Source organism: Tarenaya hassleriana, unplaced genomic scaffold (genome assembly GCF_000463585.1).
Source record: "Tarenaya hassleriana unplaced genomic scaffold, ASM46358v1 Cleome32, whole genome shotgun sequence".
Classification (NCBI taxonomy): Eukaryota; Viridiplantae; Streptophyta; class Magnoliopsida; order Brassicales; family Cleomaceae; genus Tarenaya; species Tarenaya hassleriana.
The window spans coordinates 680,447-698,069 of NW_010966372.1; the positions used below are offsets into that span (position 1 = coordinate 680,447).

General features: G+C 38.2%; 4 protein-coding genes across 7 annotated transcripts; all 4 read right to left on the reverse strand.

The window, feature by feature from the left end:
* Nucleotides 1–1,242: 1,242 nt before the first annotated feature.
* LOC104820902 (putative gamma-glutamylcyclotransferase At3g02910) lies at nucleotides 1,243–2,236 on the reverse strand. The gene has a single exon (XM_010551548.2). It carries the CDS (start codon nucleotides 2,028–2,030, stop codon nucleotides 1,461–1,463), a length of 570 nt encoding a protein of 189 aa, XP_010549850.1. The 5' UTR covers nucleotides 2,031–2,236; the 3' UTR covers nucleotides 1,243–1,460.
* Nucleotides 2,237–3,478: 1,242 nt separating this feature from the next.
* Nucleotides 3,479–6,255, reverse strand: LOC104820903 (dnAJ-like protein slr0093). Of its 2 annotated transcripts, none has more exons than XM_010551549.2 (7): nucleotides 5,910–6,255; nucleotides 5,457–5,608; nucleotides 5,296–5,371; nucleotides 4,677–4,750; nucleotides 4,497–4,570; nucleotides 3,910–3,953; nucleotides 3,479–3,832 (listed from the first exon to the last, which is right to left on the reverse strand). In XM_010551549.2, exons 2-7 carry the CDS (start codon nucleotides 5,565–5,567, stop codon nucleotides 3,816–3,818), a joined length of 396 nt encoding a protein of 131 aa, XP_010549851.1. In that variant the 5' UTR covers nucleotides 5,568–5,608; nucleotides 5,910–6,255; the 3' UTR covers nucleotides 3,479–3,815. The 2 variants fall into 2 exon arrangements, with proteins under 2 accessions (XP_010549851.1, XP_010549852.1); XM_010551550.2 differs by having other exon boundaries at nucleotides 5,457–5,534; nucleotides 5,910–6,252.
* Nucleotides 6,256–6,630: 375 nt separating this feature from the next.
* Nucleotides 6,631–8,681, reverse strand: LOC104820904. Of its 2 annotated transcripts, none has more exons than XM_010551553.2 (5): nucleotides 8,562–8,681; nucleotides 7,837–7,972; nucleotides 7,352–7,433; nucleotides 7,061–7,141; nucleotides 6,631–6,965 (listed from the first exon to the last, which is right to left on the reverse strand). In XM_010551553.2, exons 1-5 carry the CDS (start codon nucleotides 8,593–8,595, stop codon nucleotides 6,819–6,821), a joined length of 480 nt encoding a protein of 159 aa, XP_010549855.1. In that variant the 5' UTR covers nucleotides 8,596–8,681; the 3' UTR covers nucleotides 6,631–6,818. The 2 variants fall into 2 exon arrangements, with proteins under 2 accessions (XP_010549855.1, XP_010549854.1); XM_010551552.2 differs by having other exon boundaries at nucleotides 7,352–7,439; nucleotides 8,562–8,678.
* Nucleotides 8,682–8,897: 216 nt separating this feature from the next.
* LOC104820905 lies at nucleotides 8,898–16,006 on the reverse strand. 2 transcript variants are annotated; one of them, XM_010551554.1, is made up of 12 exons: nucleotides 15,717–16,006; nucleotides 15,318–15,376; nucleotides 14,244–15,119; nucleotides 14,009–14,094; nucleotides 13,683–13,777; nucleotides 13,267–13,560; nucleotides 12,728–13,168; nucleotides 11,882–12,593; nucleotides 11,519–11,749; nucleotides 11,281–11,405; nucleotides 10,423–10,799; nucleotides 8,898–10,132 (listed from the first exon to the last, which is right to left on the reverse strand). In XM_010551554.1, exons 2-12 carry the CDS (start codon nucleotides 15,318–15,320, stop codon nucleotides 9,146–9,148), a joined length of 4,227 nt encoding a protein of 1,408 aa, XP_010549856.1. In that variant the 5' UTR covers nucleotides 15,321–15,376; nucleotides 15,717–16,006; the 3' UTR covers nucleotides 8,898–9,145. The 2 variants fall into 2 exon arrangements, with proteins under 2 accessions (XP_010549856.1, XP_010549857.1); XM_010551555.1 differs by lacking the exon at nucleotides 12,728–13,168.
* Between the last annotated feature and the right edge of the window lie 1,617 nt (nucleotides 16,007–17,623).

Genomic DNA, 17,623 nt, shown 5'->3' on the forward strand with positions numbered 1-17,623 from the left:
TATATGTTCACGTGTCTTTGCCGGTTTTCTGTCTGTATGGAATGGGTCAGAATCTTGGACAGGTATGGTATGCTGTGAATGTTAGAAGTAGCTTGATCGTTCTGTGGGTTCCTAGATGAACAATGTTTTTACCCATCTTCTTTTACGATTGTTTTTCTCTTTCTGATTTACGGCTACAAGAGGTTCATCTCCTCAGTTTTCCTACATGGACATTAAAACATGTTTTGCTTTAGAGGATTTGGTTTTCTCTTCAAAGTTTCATGTCATACATGTCTTTTTGAAACATAAGAAGACGAAAATCATCACTAGTTATTTATTACAAACCCCAAAACCCCATAAAACTATATGGGTAGGTCAGCTTTTCAAATAAAATAACTAAAGGATGACGATGTTTAAATACTTCCCCTGGTTATATATTCGTTTTTTTAATTATTATAAGGGGGTCATATTACGAGGGGTCATAAGATCTTATTGGCTCATTGTTGTGTTTGATCATACACAACAACAATAACAATATCATTATTAATCAAGAGATTGTTAGACAAAAACTTGGTTTTTTTTTCAGGCATCTAGTCATTTACTATTATATGATGGGCTCTGTTTGTTTCAGCTGACAAGATTGGTAGCTTCTGACTTCAGAAATCTTTAGCTTTTTCAAATGACAACTACAACTATATATATATATATATATATATATATATATATAAGCTGCTTTATTCATATAAAATGCAATGATTGATGAATAATATATAGCGAGTTAAAAAAAAGTACAATAAGTACGTACCATACCCTGTACGTTACATCCATGTTAGTTGAGATTCTCTGTTGTCTCTGTTTCGGCCACGATAGAAAACAGTGCACACGCACACATATATACACATAATATATGATGTGGTGAAGAAATGATTGGAGGAAAGGGCGACCTTGCAAGTTGCAAGATTTCAACAATCAGATCCATTCATTTTCTTACTGCGTGTAGAATATCTAGAGCTTGCATTTATTATGGTATGGCTTTATGTGTTCCACTTGTATGCCATTATCTACTGACGCATACGAGTTATACGTTCCGTACAAAACATATATGCTGCTAACAAAAAAAGGGCATGCAATCTGCAAGTCTTGTACATATTATATCCGATTATGTTATGAGATAACAATTACGGAATTGCCGAATCTAATTAGGTATATAGCCCATGTGATTTAGAGTGAATCTAAATACGGTTCTCCTAATTTTCAGACACATTAATACGATTTTTAATTTTATTCACGCCCACGCCCACAAAAACGTCACAAAACCTAACTTTGAAGTTTCCATGCCATCAAACGACAGCCGCCGCCGCGTACGGATGGATACGAGACACAACGCGACCCAAATAACCTGTGGTTCTCTCTCTTTCCACCAGTTTTTTCCATGAGAATTACGATTTTCACAGGAAAATTAAGGGAAAAAAAAACATTTCTCAGTCGCAAGGAGAAGATACGAAAATACGGATGTGGTCCAAGAAGCTCAGATGCTGAGGCCGATCCTTGCGCTTCACATACCCACGCGCCTCCTTCTCCGTGTACGCCACGAACGATCTCCCTCCGTTCCTCTTCCAGAGCTCCTCCTCGTAGCTCTCGTGCGCGTAATACGCCTCCGCCACACACGACGGCGATCCCTCCCCTTCTTCTTCCTCCTCCTCCGACGAAACGCCGCCGTTTCGATCCGCCTTCGCCAATCGGATCTGGAGGCGGACGTAATGGCCGCGGCTGATCCCCTCGAGCTCGTCCAGCCGAGCCAGGCCGCGAGGCGAAACCGCGTATAGCTCGCCGTTGACACGGTGGCCCGATCCGGGGAGGTTGAGGAGGAACGGGACGCGATAGGGTCCGCAGACGAGCGGGAATTTGTCTAGGGTTCGGTAGATTCCCCTGAAGGAAGCATCGCCGGATCGGATCAGGTCCTGCATCAATACATGGTTAGAGAATCCTCTCTTGAGAGTTCCGTACGTGAATACGAGCGTCTTCGTTGCCGTGATTGCTTCGTGGCCCATTGGGAAGATAGGATTTGGATTTGAATTTGAATTTGAGGAGGGGAAGAGGAGGAGGAAGATGAATAGAGGGATCCCAGAGAATTTTCTCGGGAGTGTTTGGTTGGTGAGAAAATGGGGAAGGGGAAACAATAAGATTCGTGGGATTTGTGTTGGTGGAGAGAGGGAGAAAAAAGGAATCTGCTTTGTTTGAGCGATAAATTTGGTGATACCGAATACACCTTTATATAGTCCCAAATTCCATCTGTTGGACCATTTATTTAATTTAACATATGTCATCACACAGTAACCACTTATAAAATAATATATATAATTGTCACACTTGCATGCACCACTTTTAATCATTTTGGTAGGCATTAACCGGTAAAAAGGCATTGAATTATTTACTTGGTTACAATAATAAAAAAATAAATGGGGCCATCAAATCGGAGTACGAAAGATTTTATAGATTTCGATATTTTGTTCAAGTTATGATGGATAAACACATTTTTGTGCATAAAGTTTGCGTATGATTTATATAGGAATCCCTTTTGCTTAACCATCTTCTTAGGTGTTGTGCCAAAAAAAACAAAAGTCTTCCTGTGTTTTATTATTATATTATATTATATTATATTATATGCTATAATTATTGTAATGAAATGTATTTGCTGTCGTGGGATTTACGTGTACTTGCAAAGAGTGGTACCACCACATGGAAGCCAACTTGTCATTATAAATTAAATTCAGATAAATATTAGGGAGAATGATTGAATGACAACAAAAAAAAGTTCCCTGCATATATACTTTTTTGATGAAATTTTTTATATTTCGACACATTAAAATTCGAAAATAAATTGAATTTTAATTAATTAATTAGTTGCAGAAATTATAAGGGGGCCATATGGGCTGTGTGTTTGAATGAGAGGAAAAATGCAAGTGGAAGAGGAAAAAGTGTGTAAATGTTGATAATATCCAAATATTTTCAAACAGATAATAGACAAAAGTAGTTGTTTTGGTCCGTGCGATTTGGTACCGTACTTGCACTTACACGCCTTTCAATACAATCGAACCACTCCCACTACCCCAAAAAAATAAATAAAATAATAATAATTTTTATAAACCACATAAAAATACTAAGAAAACCTTGCCTTTTCATGTTCTTGATTCGGGTTAATGCGAATTCTTAATTTTCTTTAATTCTTATATTTACACTAAGTTTCTGCCGCACTTGAAAGTACTAAGGTAATTCAAAATATTAAATAATCTTAGAATAATACAAAAACATTTTTAAGATTCAAGATAAAACATGCATACTGTTACAGGTGAATGAATCAATCACGAATACACGGAAGAAAATTCTGAGGATGAAGCGTTAATATTACAGATACATATATTATATGTATATATACGTATTTTTCAGATCATTTTAGAATCAGACAAGCTTCTGTCTCCAAATACAAAACAGCTCTATATACGCCAACGAGAATAAACAGAGTATCATATATATAACATGCTTTATTTTCCTCATGTCTATCAATGAATCCATACTCCAAATATATGATATGAAGGTGACTAAAACTATCTACCATTCGTCTCTAAGAACCTTCACATTCTTCCATTCTTATTCTGACTCAATGGGGGGAACATACACAAGTACAACAACGGCGAAGAAGCTTATACCTCAAATGGGCAGCAAAAAGCTTTCGGCTTTGCCTCTGATTCAGTTCATACAGTAATATCCCGTGAAAGGCGATGAGACGGGTAATCCCAAGAGATTCTCTCAGGATAGCCTATGGCTCCATCTGTGCTTCAGTTTATACAGTAACCTGCGAAGAGGTGAGAAAGAGGTGTCAGCCGTTTTTTCTGAGAGGTGAAGGGGTGGAAGTAATAGAAAAGGCTTGACCTTGCTCATCTGTCCCGCTGCTCGTATCTGTTAATTGCTGGGACCTGCAGTCAAGGTTACTACAAGTTATACCGGATAAAAATTCCTTTTTTTTCACCAACTCGTCTCTTCTAGGTAGCTAATTATAGCCTAATTTCTAGACCGATGAGCTAATGCTGTCCCTAACAGTCCCTAACAGCTACCAAAATAACATAGAGATCGAGATTGGTGGAACTTGGCTATTATATGATTCTGTGAACTGCATCTGCGAGCATTTCCCCTTTTATCTCTGCATAAAGGAAGATAAAAGACCTAAAACCCATTGTTGGCACTCTCCTCCACGCATTTCTCAGACCCACCTCATATTTTCTTTAATGCGAAATGAGGAACAAAGAGACCATATCACATCCAACTGAGATCGCAGATCTATTCGTGAAGACCTTTATTGACCCCTTAACATCTGAACTGTTAAATAACCAAACAAGACCTGTGCTATTTCACCCGCTACTTGCTTCATTTGAAATCTCACCACTAAGCTAGTTCAGCAAGGATTCACAATCTTAAACAAAAACCGGCAAAGAGTGGAAAAGTATAATCTAGAGACTTACCATGGCGATGAGGAATGACTTATGCCAAGCCCATTGCAAGTAAGTATCATTCCCTTAAATCTGGAGAGATATTCCTGTGTAGAAGCATTGCGATGCATCACATTAGCAAATGCCAATGGAGCAACCGGGATATAAAAAAATATGAATCGGTCCTCTAAAGCTGGAGAGAGTGCCACATACCCGCAGAGTATACTTGTGAATCTCGTAAATACCAGTTAAATCATACTCAAAACGTTTATCAGGGTCCATCAGCACTGCAAAGACAAACATCAGTCAGAGAAAGGAAGAAACAATGAAAGACATGAGAAAGATAAAGCATTAATCTATCAGTGAACCAAAAAGACCACAACATCAGAAATACCATTTTATTCAAACAGAACTTGACTAGTGAAGTACTATTTCATTTCCCTCTGATAAAAACCTCATAGCTTCCACAAGGAAATAGAACAAGAATCTAAAGATGGAAGGGTTAGTATCCAACACTAAGGAAGGACTCATTGGGAAAATATCGATAGTTAAACCGAACTGAAAGGTGAAGGGCTAAAAGATAATCATCTGATTGTTCTCTAATGTTCTTTTCCACATCCTTCCTTCCAAGACCAAAAATCTGGTCAATGTGACTCAAATCACTCCATACATCACATAGCAAACCCGACACTTTCCATTAGACAACAGAAATAAAGTGGCCGATTTTGATGCCCAAGCAATTTCTTCTGTTCAACTAGCGCTCTCAAACTTGCCCAGATGTACACAATTCTACTACAAACGGAAAGACTGAACCTTCTGTTCAAAGACTTACCATTGTAAGCTTCATTTATCTCCTGGAATTTAGCTGTAGCCGCACTATCACCTTTGTGTTTATCCGGGTGCCACTTCTGCGGATGGAACAAAGTCCAGTGTCTATTTTAACAATTTCAATATTGAAATGCAAGGATTCAAGGAGAGAAATCAGAGACTAACCAATGCAAGCTTCCTATAATTCAATCTGATCTTCTCTTCAGTTGCATCATAATCAACTTCCAGAATCTTGTAGTAATCCTGTGGAGAGACAAGTCCACATTGACAGACCATTCAAGGAAACACAATGAACACCACTTGCAACTTCACAAACACTGAAACACCACAAAACATATACATACATATACTTATGTACACACATAACTTTTAACTGAACAAACAGTAATGAGGGCTCTCAGCTTAAACCCAGCAGAATTAAGTTCCAAAATAGGGAGAATATGCATCTCTTTTTCTCAATCCATATTCAAAACCTAAAAAGGAAATAGCGATTTCGCAACGTATCAACCACGACTTACTTCACATTTCCCCCAGAAAATTTCAAATCCAACGACCTTGATGAACACAAAGATCGACATCGAACTGGAACAGTAATCAGAAAGCAAACGAAACGAATACCTTCGGGGGTGAGTTATCACGGTCTTCCATCCGACGCAGAGATGAACAGAGGAGGAATGCCCACGCACATCATCTAATAGAAGACGAACCCCAAAACCCTAATGGAAAAGGGTGCAGATTTTTTCCTCTTCCCAGACGAAACTGATGGTATTGGATTTTCTGATTTCGTAAAAACGAAATGGAAACAAAATATCGAATTTCGTGGTTTATATTTTCCTTTTCCCCTTTTCAAGAAAGAACGAAAACTAGAGAGGAAGAGTTCTAGCTCTGCCTCTCGAGTTGATATATATTCTTTTTTCTTTTTTTTTTTGTGAAAGGGTCACCGGCCACGGCGTCTCTCTAATCTATCTCTCTCGTTTTTTTGGTTCAGCCTTTTTATTTTCGGGATTTATTGTGAACATTATCCAGTTATATTGGCACGTGAACATTAGGACTCGAAAAAATTTTAAAGATAAGAAAATAATGGGAAAAAAACTGGAAAATGTTCATGAAGATGATAGATACATTTTGTGTAGAAAAGGAGAACAATCTTTGCAAAGACAAGACATGAAATTTAGTGGGTCATGTCCAAATCTGTGAAGTGGAAGTGGATAGAGTTCGAACCCACGTCCAGTTTGGTAAAAGATACATCTTACTTGAAAAAACACCAACAGGTTTGATTTGAACATCTGAGAAAACGGGTTCTCAGAATTTGCGAAATTTGAGGGTCATAGAAACCAAATAAAGGATTGGAAAAAAAAAGAAGCAAAACTTTATACTTGGGCTTGACAAAGTCTGCAAGAAAACACTGTTAAAAAAAGCAATGAAACGGGTGAATCGTTTATAGATGGTGTTATCCTCAACCCCCGTTTCAATCTGGGCAAGAAAACCAGAGAGAAAGGTCAAATCATATGATAAGTGGATCTCTCTCTAAGTGGTAGCTTCTACTTCGGGGTCGGTCTCGACAGGGACAGCAGGCGAGCTGCTGCTGTTTCCGCCGCCTCTCAGACGCGATGACACATTGTCTATGGCTGAATTCAGCTGTCCGATCTTCTCATTCAGAGTCTGTCTTGTTTTCTGATCACCAAAGAAAAAACTTTTTACCAGAGCCTGTTCTAATCGATAAATTGGATAAAGTAAGAGTGCAGAAATTTGTTTGTCCGAGGTTTTACCTCAAGACCTTCATCATAGTAGGCCGGCTGCCTTGGTTTCCTGAAGCCATTTTCATCTTCATTCAGCAACGATCTTCGGATCTGAATACCAAAAATGGAAGACAAATCGCTTCATAAGTTCGGACCCAATATTATAGTTGCAGAGCTTACCTTAGAAACAAAGCTAAATCTACTCGTGTCATTCCTTAAGACGTCCATTATGAGTAAGAGAAAACATTAGCCCAGTTCCTTATCCCAGACTTAATGCTCGTTTTCCATAATTTTATCGGTATTGCACACAAGAGGAATCACCTGTGGGGCAAAGATATATGCCACAGTGCCAAACACAGCACCTCCGAGAAGAAAACCAGCAACAAAATCACTGCTTCCACCCCTATTGCTGTCACAAAATTAACAAGAAGAAGACTTAATGGTGATCATCAATCATAGATCAAGAAATTTCACGAAACACAGGGTCTTTCTGCAAAATCCAAGAGAGAACATCCAGATAAGGACGAAATGAGAGGACTAATGCTATTATTCAAGGTGATGTTTTTTTTAAAGTTTTTCTTCCTAAATTTTGAAACTGATTTAAACTGTACAGCCATCAAATTCTGCAGCTACTCAAAGCAAATCACAAGTATGAAACTTTCAAACCTCTTATCAAGGACAAACCTCGCGCCTCTTTCTCTCACAAATAAAGGGCTAAGTTTCACAATCCTCCATCCCAGCACACCCAAAACGAATGATAATATTAAACATCAGTTTATCAGGAGAAGAAGGATACCGAAACACACCGGTAAGCTGCAGAAACTCCAAACCTGTGACTGCCTCCCACTCGGTTTGATTTCCTTTGAATAGTCAGCCCAGAGGTTTTACGAATGGAACCGAACTTCGTGGTAGAGAATCCGTCTTCTTTGGCAAGAGATCCGCCTATGCCATAAGGTTTAAGAAACAGGATCATGAAGACTACGTACTATACAGGCAAGAATCCATACAGAGGTCATATACCCGTAAAAAACAAACTAACTTTACTACAACACCCTCTTGGAGAAGTTTCTACAAAATGGATCAATAACAAGGATTCAAATTCATAGCCACGAGTGTTTCAACCTGTTCAAATCAATTCACTTTTACAGGACAAGGATACACTTCAAATACGGACTGGGTTCAAATTCCACCCGACTCCGAACCCTTTTAAATCCCATAAACTAGTATCAACCCAATTGACGCAAACAAATCACAAGCACAAACGCAAAATCCACGGCAAGAAACTCAAAATTCGGATCGAGAGTGGACAATCATCTGACAAATCTCCTTCGTCTAAATCCTTGTTTTCCAGTTTCAATTCAAGATCTCCCAAAGAAGAACCAAAGTAACAAGAATGGGGGACAATCCACGAACACAATATAAGGAAACTATTCTTCGAATCGGTAAAAAAAAGCCCAGAATTATCACTCTAAGAAGATCAAAATTAGGAACAGAGAGATGAAACGAAGATAAGAAAGAGGACGATGGTTACCTGAGACAGGAAAAGGAGCTATGCACGACGCCATTGGGAATAAAATGGAAAGAGATCCGGAAAACAGAGAAGAAGATACGAATTGATATTTGGATTAACCTTTAGACTGTCCGCAAAAATCTTCTTTTTCTCCTCCAGGAAATATATGAGATAGATTACCGAAATTACCCTTAGATCGTTCGAAAATATCTCAGATGCCCCCAAAACTAATTCAACAGTCGCCCCTATCCAAGCCACGTCATCAAGATCGGCAAAAAACAAGAGGGTAAAAGAACACGTCAACAAGGAAAAACACGTGTCAAGAAAGCAGAGAAACACACTTGGGGGGTTTGCAGATTTCGACCAACAATCAATCTTTTCGAAACAGTGTTATGTCCTTTTCCTGTCGCTTTCTATGTACAAAGCTGCTGTGATTCTGTCAAGGGAGACCTAAAAGACAAGAAGACCAACAACATTGGCTTATGGTATTATTTTAGTGGACGTTCCGAAAAAAAAAAAAGGGGGAGAGGATTATAAACAGAGATGCAGACTTGAAGAACCATCTCTTCTATCTTCTAGTTCGGGTAGGCACAAAACCCACAAAGCTAAATGGACTTGTCGGTCAAGTCCCTGAAGAGAAACAGTGGAGGAGTATTCACATTCTTCTTTTGCATCTCCTGTTCTGAACTAGACACGGTCATGGGTCTTCTCCTCAAACTCTGCTCTGTCTCCATGGAAGGGAAGGCAAGGGATAGGGAGAGAGATGAAGCTTCTTCTTCTTCTTCTTCTTGTTTTACTTCACTGGTCATCCTCATCATCATCTGATCTTGTGTCTTATGTCGATTACCATCACCATGTTCTGTGAAAGTTACTGTTGTTTCTTCGACTCCTAAAGCAAGCTCAAGGTTTGGGACTGGACCATGCAATAATCTTTGGTTCCCGCACAATGGTATGGGACTGTCTTCTTCCTTTATCTCGTTCAAGTCCAGTGGAAACACTATTCTTTCAGCTCTTTCATCTGTTTCCTTCTTGATCGTCACCATCTTCTTCATCTCATTCTTCTCTTCACCTGACCGATGATGATGATCCCTCGTTTCTGTTGAGGAACTAGGACCGAGCATGTCACCTTTTCTCGGTGCAGAATCTTTACCAGATACCCGACCTTCATTTTCTCCTCCATGATCGGTCTTCGGCTTCTTATTGGCGGACCCTTCATATAAAATTTCACCATTCTCGGAGGAATCTTCCATGGCAGGCACCGTCAGATCCAAAAATGGGCGCTTCCGTTCACCAGCCTGGCCACAACTGAGATTTCGGTCTGAAATGTTTTCTCGCTCCCCAGACCGACCCTCCAAGTCAGTGGCAGTTAAAGCCGGATTCTCTCCGCTACCCGATGTTTCCTCCTCTTTCACTTGAGTGCCATCGCCTATCTTTTGTTCCTCTGCGGGCGGAACCTCTTTCACTAGACCATCTTCATCAGATGAAGCAGAGGATGTCTTCTCACTTTCATTACGAGTACCCCCTGTGCCAGTTGCTAGAAGAGGGATAGGACTAACGCCTGCAACATCATCTTTCGGAGCAGTTTTTTCTTCCTGTTTAAATTGCATGAATCGATCAACATAAGAGAGAATAGTAAAAATAAAATGGTCTAATTGTTTAACTTCAAATGCCTGAATTTGATTAATGTCAACAGTCACTACGCTAAAAAGAAGAGCAGGCAACCACAAAAGTGAGGCCAAAAGTGTGAATTCCTCCAAACATTGAACACATGCTCTTCATGAAATTGCCCGGAAAAACATCAGAGATTCAAGTCACTTGACCAAAGAACCAGAGACAGGTATATATGCATATACTATCAGTGCAGAGAGACATAATGCTTTACCAGGGGATTAGAACATCCCGCCTTGGGGCATGACTGCATACTGCTCGACATAAACCTCGGAGAAAGATTGGAGTCCTTGTTGTTCACTTCTGAACCAATGGATGGGAGCACAATGGAAGATTCTTTGTTATTTAGATCCACATGGCTACTTACGCCCACCTTACTTTCAGTTTCAGTTGTGCTGCAATAGCTCTCACGAGCAGATGGCATCTTCTCCGCATGCTTCAAAGACAAATGCCTTTGATTAGAGAGATTTTGATCTCTATCATGTGGCAAAACATTTGAAGTTGGAGGAAGAGATGGGTTATTCAGCGGGTTTGAAGAACTTTCTTTTCTTCCACGGAATACACCCCAGAGGAAAAATAACATGTTCCAACCTGCCAGGACAACGGATATACAGATTTAAGAGATATACAGTCAACTAAACATTTTCGCCAAAACTTCAAAATAGCACTGCAACATTATAGCAACTTATCAGAGCACGACAAAACACCACAGAGAATTTGATTTTAGAATTTAGTGGTCATGCCAATGAAACACCAGTAACGATAACAATGTAATCTCAAAACTCAATAAAGAAATTTGCCTCTGCCAGGGGGCAATCAAAAAACAAAACTTGCTCGAAAACAAATGAAAATTCTTATATGTTTTATAAAAAGAAACCTTTAGTAGGCAGAAGCCAGATCTCAAGAGGAAAAAAGGAAAAGCAAATAAAAAGCTTAACCTTGTTTCCCGTCAACTAAATCTCGCAAAGACCACATTGTCAACAATAAGAAGCAAAAGAGCCAATTTGGTCAACCACATAGTCAACACGAAATCACGTGCAGAACATGAAAATTTTTTGGTAAGCATTCTTACGCTGGCAGTGCCGGGGAAGCTGGTTGGATGCAAAAATCAAGAGCTCAACACTACCGAGGTTTCCTTTTAGGGCTAAATCTTTCTTAATCATGTTAACTACGAGGGGCTTGTAATTTTTCTCATAACTGCATCACAAAGAGCGTTGAAAAAGGTTGTCAGCAAATAAGATAAACATTTCAACCATGAGGCAGATCATACAGTATTGTGAAAATCGGAGCCGGTGAATGTGTGTGTCTACCTCTCAATGTCCTTGGCAAAAAAGAAAAGGGCTATATGGTCTTCCTTGGCTCCTGTATCTCGAAATTGTGCAGGCCACGTACTTAGCCTAGGCACTTCATTCAAGGGGACTTTCCCCAGGAATTTATTAACCATTTCACGAACCTTAGGTGATGCTAAGGTTGATAGATGTGCTTGAATTCCACTATGCATCTCCAATAGATTTCTGCTACTTTGCACCTCCAAGTCCCCTCTGGCAAAAGAAATAAATGTTTTAGCAACAAGAACTTCCATATTGCATGGACAGATCTATGATGTGCTATTTTGACTAGTAATATAACCAGAATAGAGATCTTATATTCACAAAATAGAAAGAATAACATACTGCCATATATATTCATGCTCTGGTATGGCTGACGTTTTTGGTAGAACAATTGTCGGTACCAAAGGCCAATCTCTCATGACTGGCTTTACGGAAGGAAAATTGACTTCAAGGTCTGCAGATCGTGGAGAATACATTGCATCAGCAGCAGAGAATGGAAGCTGCTTCCCATTAGTTGCGATTGCCTGTTTGTATGGATCAGAAATAATCTTTAAGTTCAGTTCCCCTCCTTGAGGTCCTTCAGATGACATAGAATTCTTAGTTGTCTTCAAAGGCAATTGGCTTTGAGAAGTCTTATCACAACTTGAATCCATGTTAGACACCAAAGATCCATCTGGTAGCTGTGATCCTCTGTTCTTACCAAAGTTGGGCTTTTTACGGAGAGCTGCATCAACGGCTGCTCTCAACCTATTTCCCTTATTTATGTCCTCCCTAAATTTTTTTGTCGTAGAGGGGTCACTCTCAGAAGCACATGAGGTGTCAATTGGTTCTGCCGTCTGACCTTCCTTTTGAGATGCCAGGCCTTTTGAACCAGATGGCAAGCTAGCCCTTGAGCGATTAATAAAGACCTCCTTGCTCTTTTCACCCATCTCACGGAATTCCCTTGACCGAGGTGTTGCATCAGGGGTATTAACAGTGGCATGGCTGGTCAACCCCTCGGTGGGCCTTGAAACGGATGATGGTTCATCCTTCTCATTTATGGAAGATTCTCCCACTGCACACATCAGAAACAAATCACAGGACTTCAATCATGGCATCTTTCAAGACAGCAAATAATCCATTTACAACAACAATATACATAGAATCCCACAAAAAGTAGTGCAACATATGCACCAATACATATCGTACCAGAAGCAATTGGATTTTCCAGACGGTTTCGAGTTAGATTGCTGGTTTGCCTTGTCAAGCTACCTAGTTTACCCTTCAAATCACGGGTATTTTTTGCACGAGAAACAAAAGAATTGCCACGTGAAATTAACTTCTGGTCGTCGGTTGGTACTGATGAGTTAGCTTCAGTACTCTGATCTTTCAGTTGCTTAGAACTTTTAACGTCTTGAAGATGATAAAATTTCGATAGAACCGTTTTCCCTTTTAAATCGTTACCACTAGAACACCCTACTTCTGTAGATCTAATTGACATTGATTTGCCTACAGTTCTAGAAACTCCCTCCTTCACATCAATAGAGACATGTTCTTTAGTTGTCCTTTGTCTTGGGAGAATAACATCATCTACAAGTTTCACTTTCGGTTTTGAGTTGGCATTGAACGAACTGGATCTGAAGAAGGTACCTGTACAAGCAGAAAATAAGGATATACTATACAACCAGCAAAATTATCACAGAAGAGACAAACTAAAAATGCACTTGGGAAGGCATCATACAGCTTACCTTTGGTTGATTGGAACTGGGAATCAGTAGAGTGTGTACTTTCAGCATCATCACTTGACAGACTGGTGAAAGATGTTTGATGGACTAGCGTTCTCTTTGGCTTGTCTAAGGCCTTGAATGATGGTTCTCGAGATAACGCAGCTATTCTGGGGAGAATGGATTTTTTGGGTGAACCTGTAGGACCCTCAACTGCCTGTCTTTTAACATCCAAAGCTGCCTCAGCCTTTTCAGCACACCTTTTGTCAGAGGTTTGTGCATTCAAATTCGGCCCAGTTTCCCTATTTTTCTTGGCCTCTGAAAGTTTCAAGTTCGCCAGACAAAACAGAGAACAATAACTTTAATGCCAAAATTAATTGCTTCAGCATCTTTTTAATCTTTTGCACAAATATCATGCTTGTTAAATTCTTCAGATTTACCTAGCTTCTGTTGTTCAGCTTCCTCGGCAAACTTGCATTCTTCACAAAGCCAATCACCTTCGGGAACTTCATCAATCATTTCCCTCATGCAATAACTAAGCAAACGAAAACAAAACTACATGATTAGCATAGCAAACAAGCTACCTAATTACGGATAGACTACAGAAAAATGTATGTAAAGCTAAACTAAAATCAAATATCAAGATTAAAAATTTGCAAGGATAAATCCCTGAATGGCAATTGGTCATTAGTTTAGGAAGACAAGGTACCCCGTACTTCAAAGGTACTTGATCTTTTCTTTCCCATGAATAGAAGAGCAGGCTTACGTGTGTTCTGCACCATCACTGCATCTGCTGCAGATAGCAAGCAAATCCTCTCGACCCGCATCTCCACAAATATCACAAACTTTTACCTATTGAACAAAAAAGGGAGCGATTTTGGCTTGAGACTTATGCCACTGGAAGATTAGATCCAAAACATGCAACTAAAAGGAAACAGAACCAGGCAACATAAGATATGCATAGCAGTTTTCTGCAAATGAGAGAAAACAGCATTGCTTACATCATGTTCCACCATTTCCGAATCGTCACTCTCATTCTCAGACATAGCCGATGTGTTTGGCCCTTCAGCCTTCTGTGCCTCAGCATTTTCATCTGACTTCTCATTGTTGCTGTCTTGGCAAAAATGTGCAGAACCTTCAGTCATTATATTTTTGCTGTCCCTGTTACTCTGTACTCCTGATTTTTCCTTCATTTTTTCCAGGCCTGAAGAGTTTTTGTCTTCGTGATTGAATGATGGACAAGGTAAAGATTGTGATTTAGCTTCATCTGGAAGAGCACTACACGGGTCTGCCTTCGTGAAATCATGATTTTGATCAGATGCATCCAAAATTGGGTCAGAAACAAGAGCCGAACTAACTGAGGAATCCTTGTTGCATGCCTTTGTGTTAGGATCATCGGCTCTCCTGTCTTCCTGACCTTTGACACATTTTGGGCTCTGATCTAATACATTAGCTGTGGCAAATGGCTTATGATTCACACCAATTTTAACAGAAGATACCTTAGAACTCATCTCAAAAGCTCCTGAATCATTGGATACCTCAGAAGATCTTACAATTTCCTTACTCTCAGCATTCTCAGAGAAAGTATCATGATTCGAATTAACTAGATTGCTGGCTTCACTTGCAGTATGTGAATCGCTGTGAGCTTTAATAACCCTAGAAGAACGTAAAACATCATCCTCGTTTACAGAACACTGACTGGCTGCTATTCCAGGGCCGGTTTCATCTGATGACTCATCACACTTTGAACCTGTGAGGCCGGGAGTGCTACGGTGCAAGCACAATGAACAAGGGGCAGAGCAAACATTGCAAGTTCCAGACTCCATCTTTGAACGACCTTTCCGTCCCATCGAGCGCTTACCAACTTTTTGATCAGCCTGCAAGACATATCATGACACCGCAATTATTAACACAAAAGAAAAAGGTTGGAAAAGAAGATTTAAGAGCATAAGCGATAATCCTAAACAAGCCTGCTTTCAGAGGAAACTGATCCATGCCACTAGATTTCTTCTTCTCCGTTTGAAAATCTGACAATGAGGGAAGAATGTAGGAGAAAAACAGTTCCAGATTCTCACCATGTATATAAAAATTGATTCGTTGAACCTGGAAATAGGATTTTACACCGGTTTTCCAACTGGCAAAATGAAAAAGAGAACACATTAGTGCACAAAACATTATCCCTACAACCACTTAATCAAGCCGGGTGGCAAAATTCCAGTTTAAATCAACATAAACAACATAAGAAAGAACATTAGATAACCCACAATAAATCTAAACGAAGATCATGATTAAAAAAAATTAAGCTAAAACCCCTAAAGAATAACCCAGAAAAGATCAATACTAGCTCTGGAGATAAAACACAAATCAACCATCCATCAATCATATCACAATCTAATTCATTGAGAACAGCAATCAATTCCTAAATGCGAGGAATCCGAAGAAAAATCCCCAAAAAGGAAAATTTCAAAAATTACATGCTTCTGGTCGCAAAATTATCTCCAACGGAACTCGCTCCTCCACCATATTTACCAGCCAATCATAAAAGAAACCCTAACGACCCCTTCCACGAGTTTTTCCCTCCAATAGCCACAAACCCTAATTTCTCTCAATCCAGATCCGCGAACTGTTCTCACCCCCCAAAACACAAAAGGATCCCTCACACTGTTTTCTCTCTCTAACTACAGGGATTCAGTCTAGTTCTCCCTTCCCCGTCCTTCCTCGTGATATACAAACAACAAGGAGCCAGATATGAAGAGATTCTGATATATACTCCCCAGGATCTATACGTACATATATATATAACATACACGATCACACGCAACCGCAAAATTAGAAACTTAATTAATAATATTTGACGAGAAATCGTTGAATTATTAACGCGAGATCTCTATGTACCTGATAAGATTTTACAGTAATTAATTTCTCTTTCTATCTAATTAAAAAACGCGACAAAAGGATCTGTCCTTTCCTCATAGACTATGTTATTTCTAAAATAAATATATAAACACAGAAAATTCCATATATATATATATACACGATACATTATTAAAATATATAAATTTGTTTTTGTAAAATATCAATTAATTAAACATTATCAATGTCCTACATATATTAACTCGACGAGTTATGTCAACATTACATCACATTAATGTTTATATCTAAAAATTTGATAATATTTTATTAATGTATTTTTAAAACTTTTAAAATTTTTATACTTTTATAACATTATTAAATTTGTGTATTAATATGATATTTTCCACTAAAGTTATTGAAAAAATTAATAACAAACATTTGGTTTTATATTTTTTAAAATCCATTTTCAAACAAATTCATTTAAAATTTCATTTATCCACAAATCTAAATAAACTGTCCCCTATAACAATCAACATAAACAAATATTTTGTTTTTTTTTTTTTAAATCCATTTAAAAAACATCAACAAGTCCAAATAAAACATATAAACTGAATAAAGACATTTATAAATATTTTTATTGATTTATCATATAGATAAATTCCATCAACATATACGTATAATTATTTAATTTTTAAAACGATGAATCTCTCTATAGTCATGGAACTCGTTTTCCCCATGCGAAAATTGAACCGTCTATGTTTCTTCTCTCTCCATCTAACCGTTATTGCTTCGAGGAAAAATAAATAAATGGTTGGTGTTATCATTTTCATGGAATATCTATCACTATATATATATATATATATATATATAGCAATGTGTGGTTTATATTAATAATAATATACTACAGTAATTTTTTATTTTGTATTTCCAAAACATATATTTTATTAACGGTTTAGGACAATATAAAAATTTAAATGATAAAATAAATTGTTTTGACAAAAAATGATATCATATTATAAATTCTGAAATTACACCTTCTGTGGTTTAGACAATCCATTTCATCGGCCCAATTTAAACGGCCCTAATTTATTATTTAAATGATCATTTAAGAAACAAAAAATCGAAGGCTATTCTATAGACATCTTCTGAATGTAGATTCAGATAAAAGTAGGGGTGTAAAATGGGTGGGCGGGCCGGGTTCGAGTCGGGCTTAGTTCGGGCTTAGATTTTTTTGGGTCGGATCGGTCCACCCATTTATTTTTCGGACCTATGATCGGTGGTTCGCAGTCTGGTTCTATAGGGTTTCGGGCGGATTCAGACCGGGTTTCAGGTTTTTTCTATTTAATAAAAAATAAATATTAATATATAATAATAATAATTTAACAATTAAAAAAACAATAGCAAATTTTCGTCTATATCAATTATAATTAAAAAAATTAAAATCTAAAAAATAATCATGTAAAATTTAAAATATATAAATTATATAATATTTTTAATATATATAATATATGAAAAATATAGTCTTGTT

Bases quoted from the DNA above. Each gene is read 5' to 3' on its own strand.
- LOC104820902 (XM_010551548.2), bottom strand. From the start codon at position 2,030: ATGGGCCACGAAGCAATCACGGCAACGAAGACGCTCGTATTCACGTAC.
- LOC104820903 (XM_010551549.2), bottom strand. From the start codon at position 5,567: ATGGTCTGTCAATGTGGACTTGTCTCTCCACAGGATTACTACAAGATT. The intron at 5,372-5,456 runs GTTAGTCTCTGA...TTCCATCCGCAG, and splicing joins ATTATAGGAAGCTTGCATTG to AAGTGGCACCCGGATAAACA. The intron at 4,571-4,676 runs GTATGTGGCACT...GCTTCTACACAG, and splicing joins TTCACAAGTATACTCTGCGG to GAATATCTCTCCAGATTTAA.
- LOC104820904 (XM_010551552.2), bottom strand. From the start codon at position 8,595: ATGGCGTCGTGCATAGCTCCTTTTCCTGTCTCAG. The intron at 7,440-7,836 runs GTGTGTTTCGGT...ATTTTGTGACAG, and splicing joins GGAGTTTCTGCAGCTTACCG to CAATAGGGGTGGAAGCAGTG. The intron at 7,142-7,351 runs GTGATTCCTCTT...TTTGGTATTCAG, and splicing joins CATATATCTTTGCCCCACAG to ATCCGAAGATCGTTGCTGAA.
- LOC104820905 (XM_010551554.1), bottom strand. The intron at 14,095-14,243 runs GTAAGCAATGCT...TTTGTTCAATAG, and splicing joins CGGAAATGGTGGAACATGAT to GTAAAAGTTTGTGATATTTG. The intron at 13,778-14,008 runs GTAAGCCTGCTC...TCGTTTGCTTAG, and splicing joins AGTGATGGTGCAGAACACAC to TTATTGCATGAGGGAAATGA.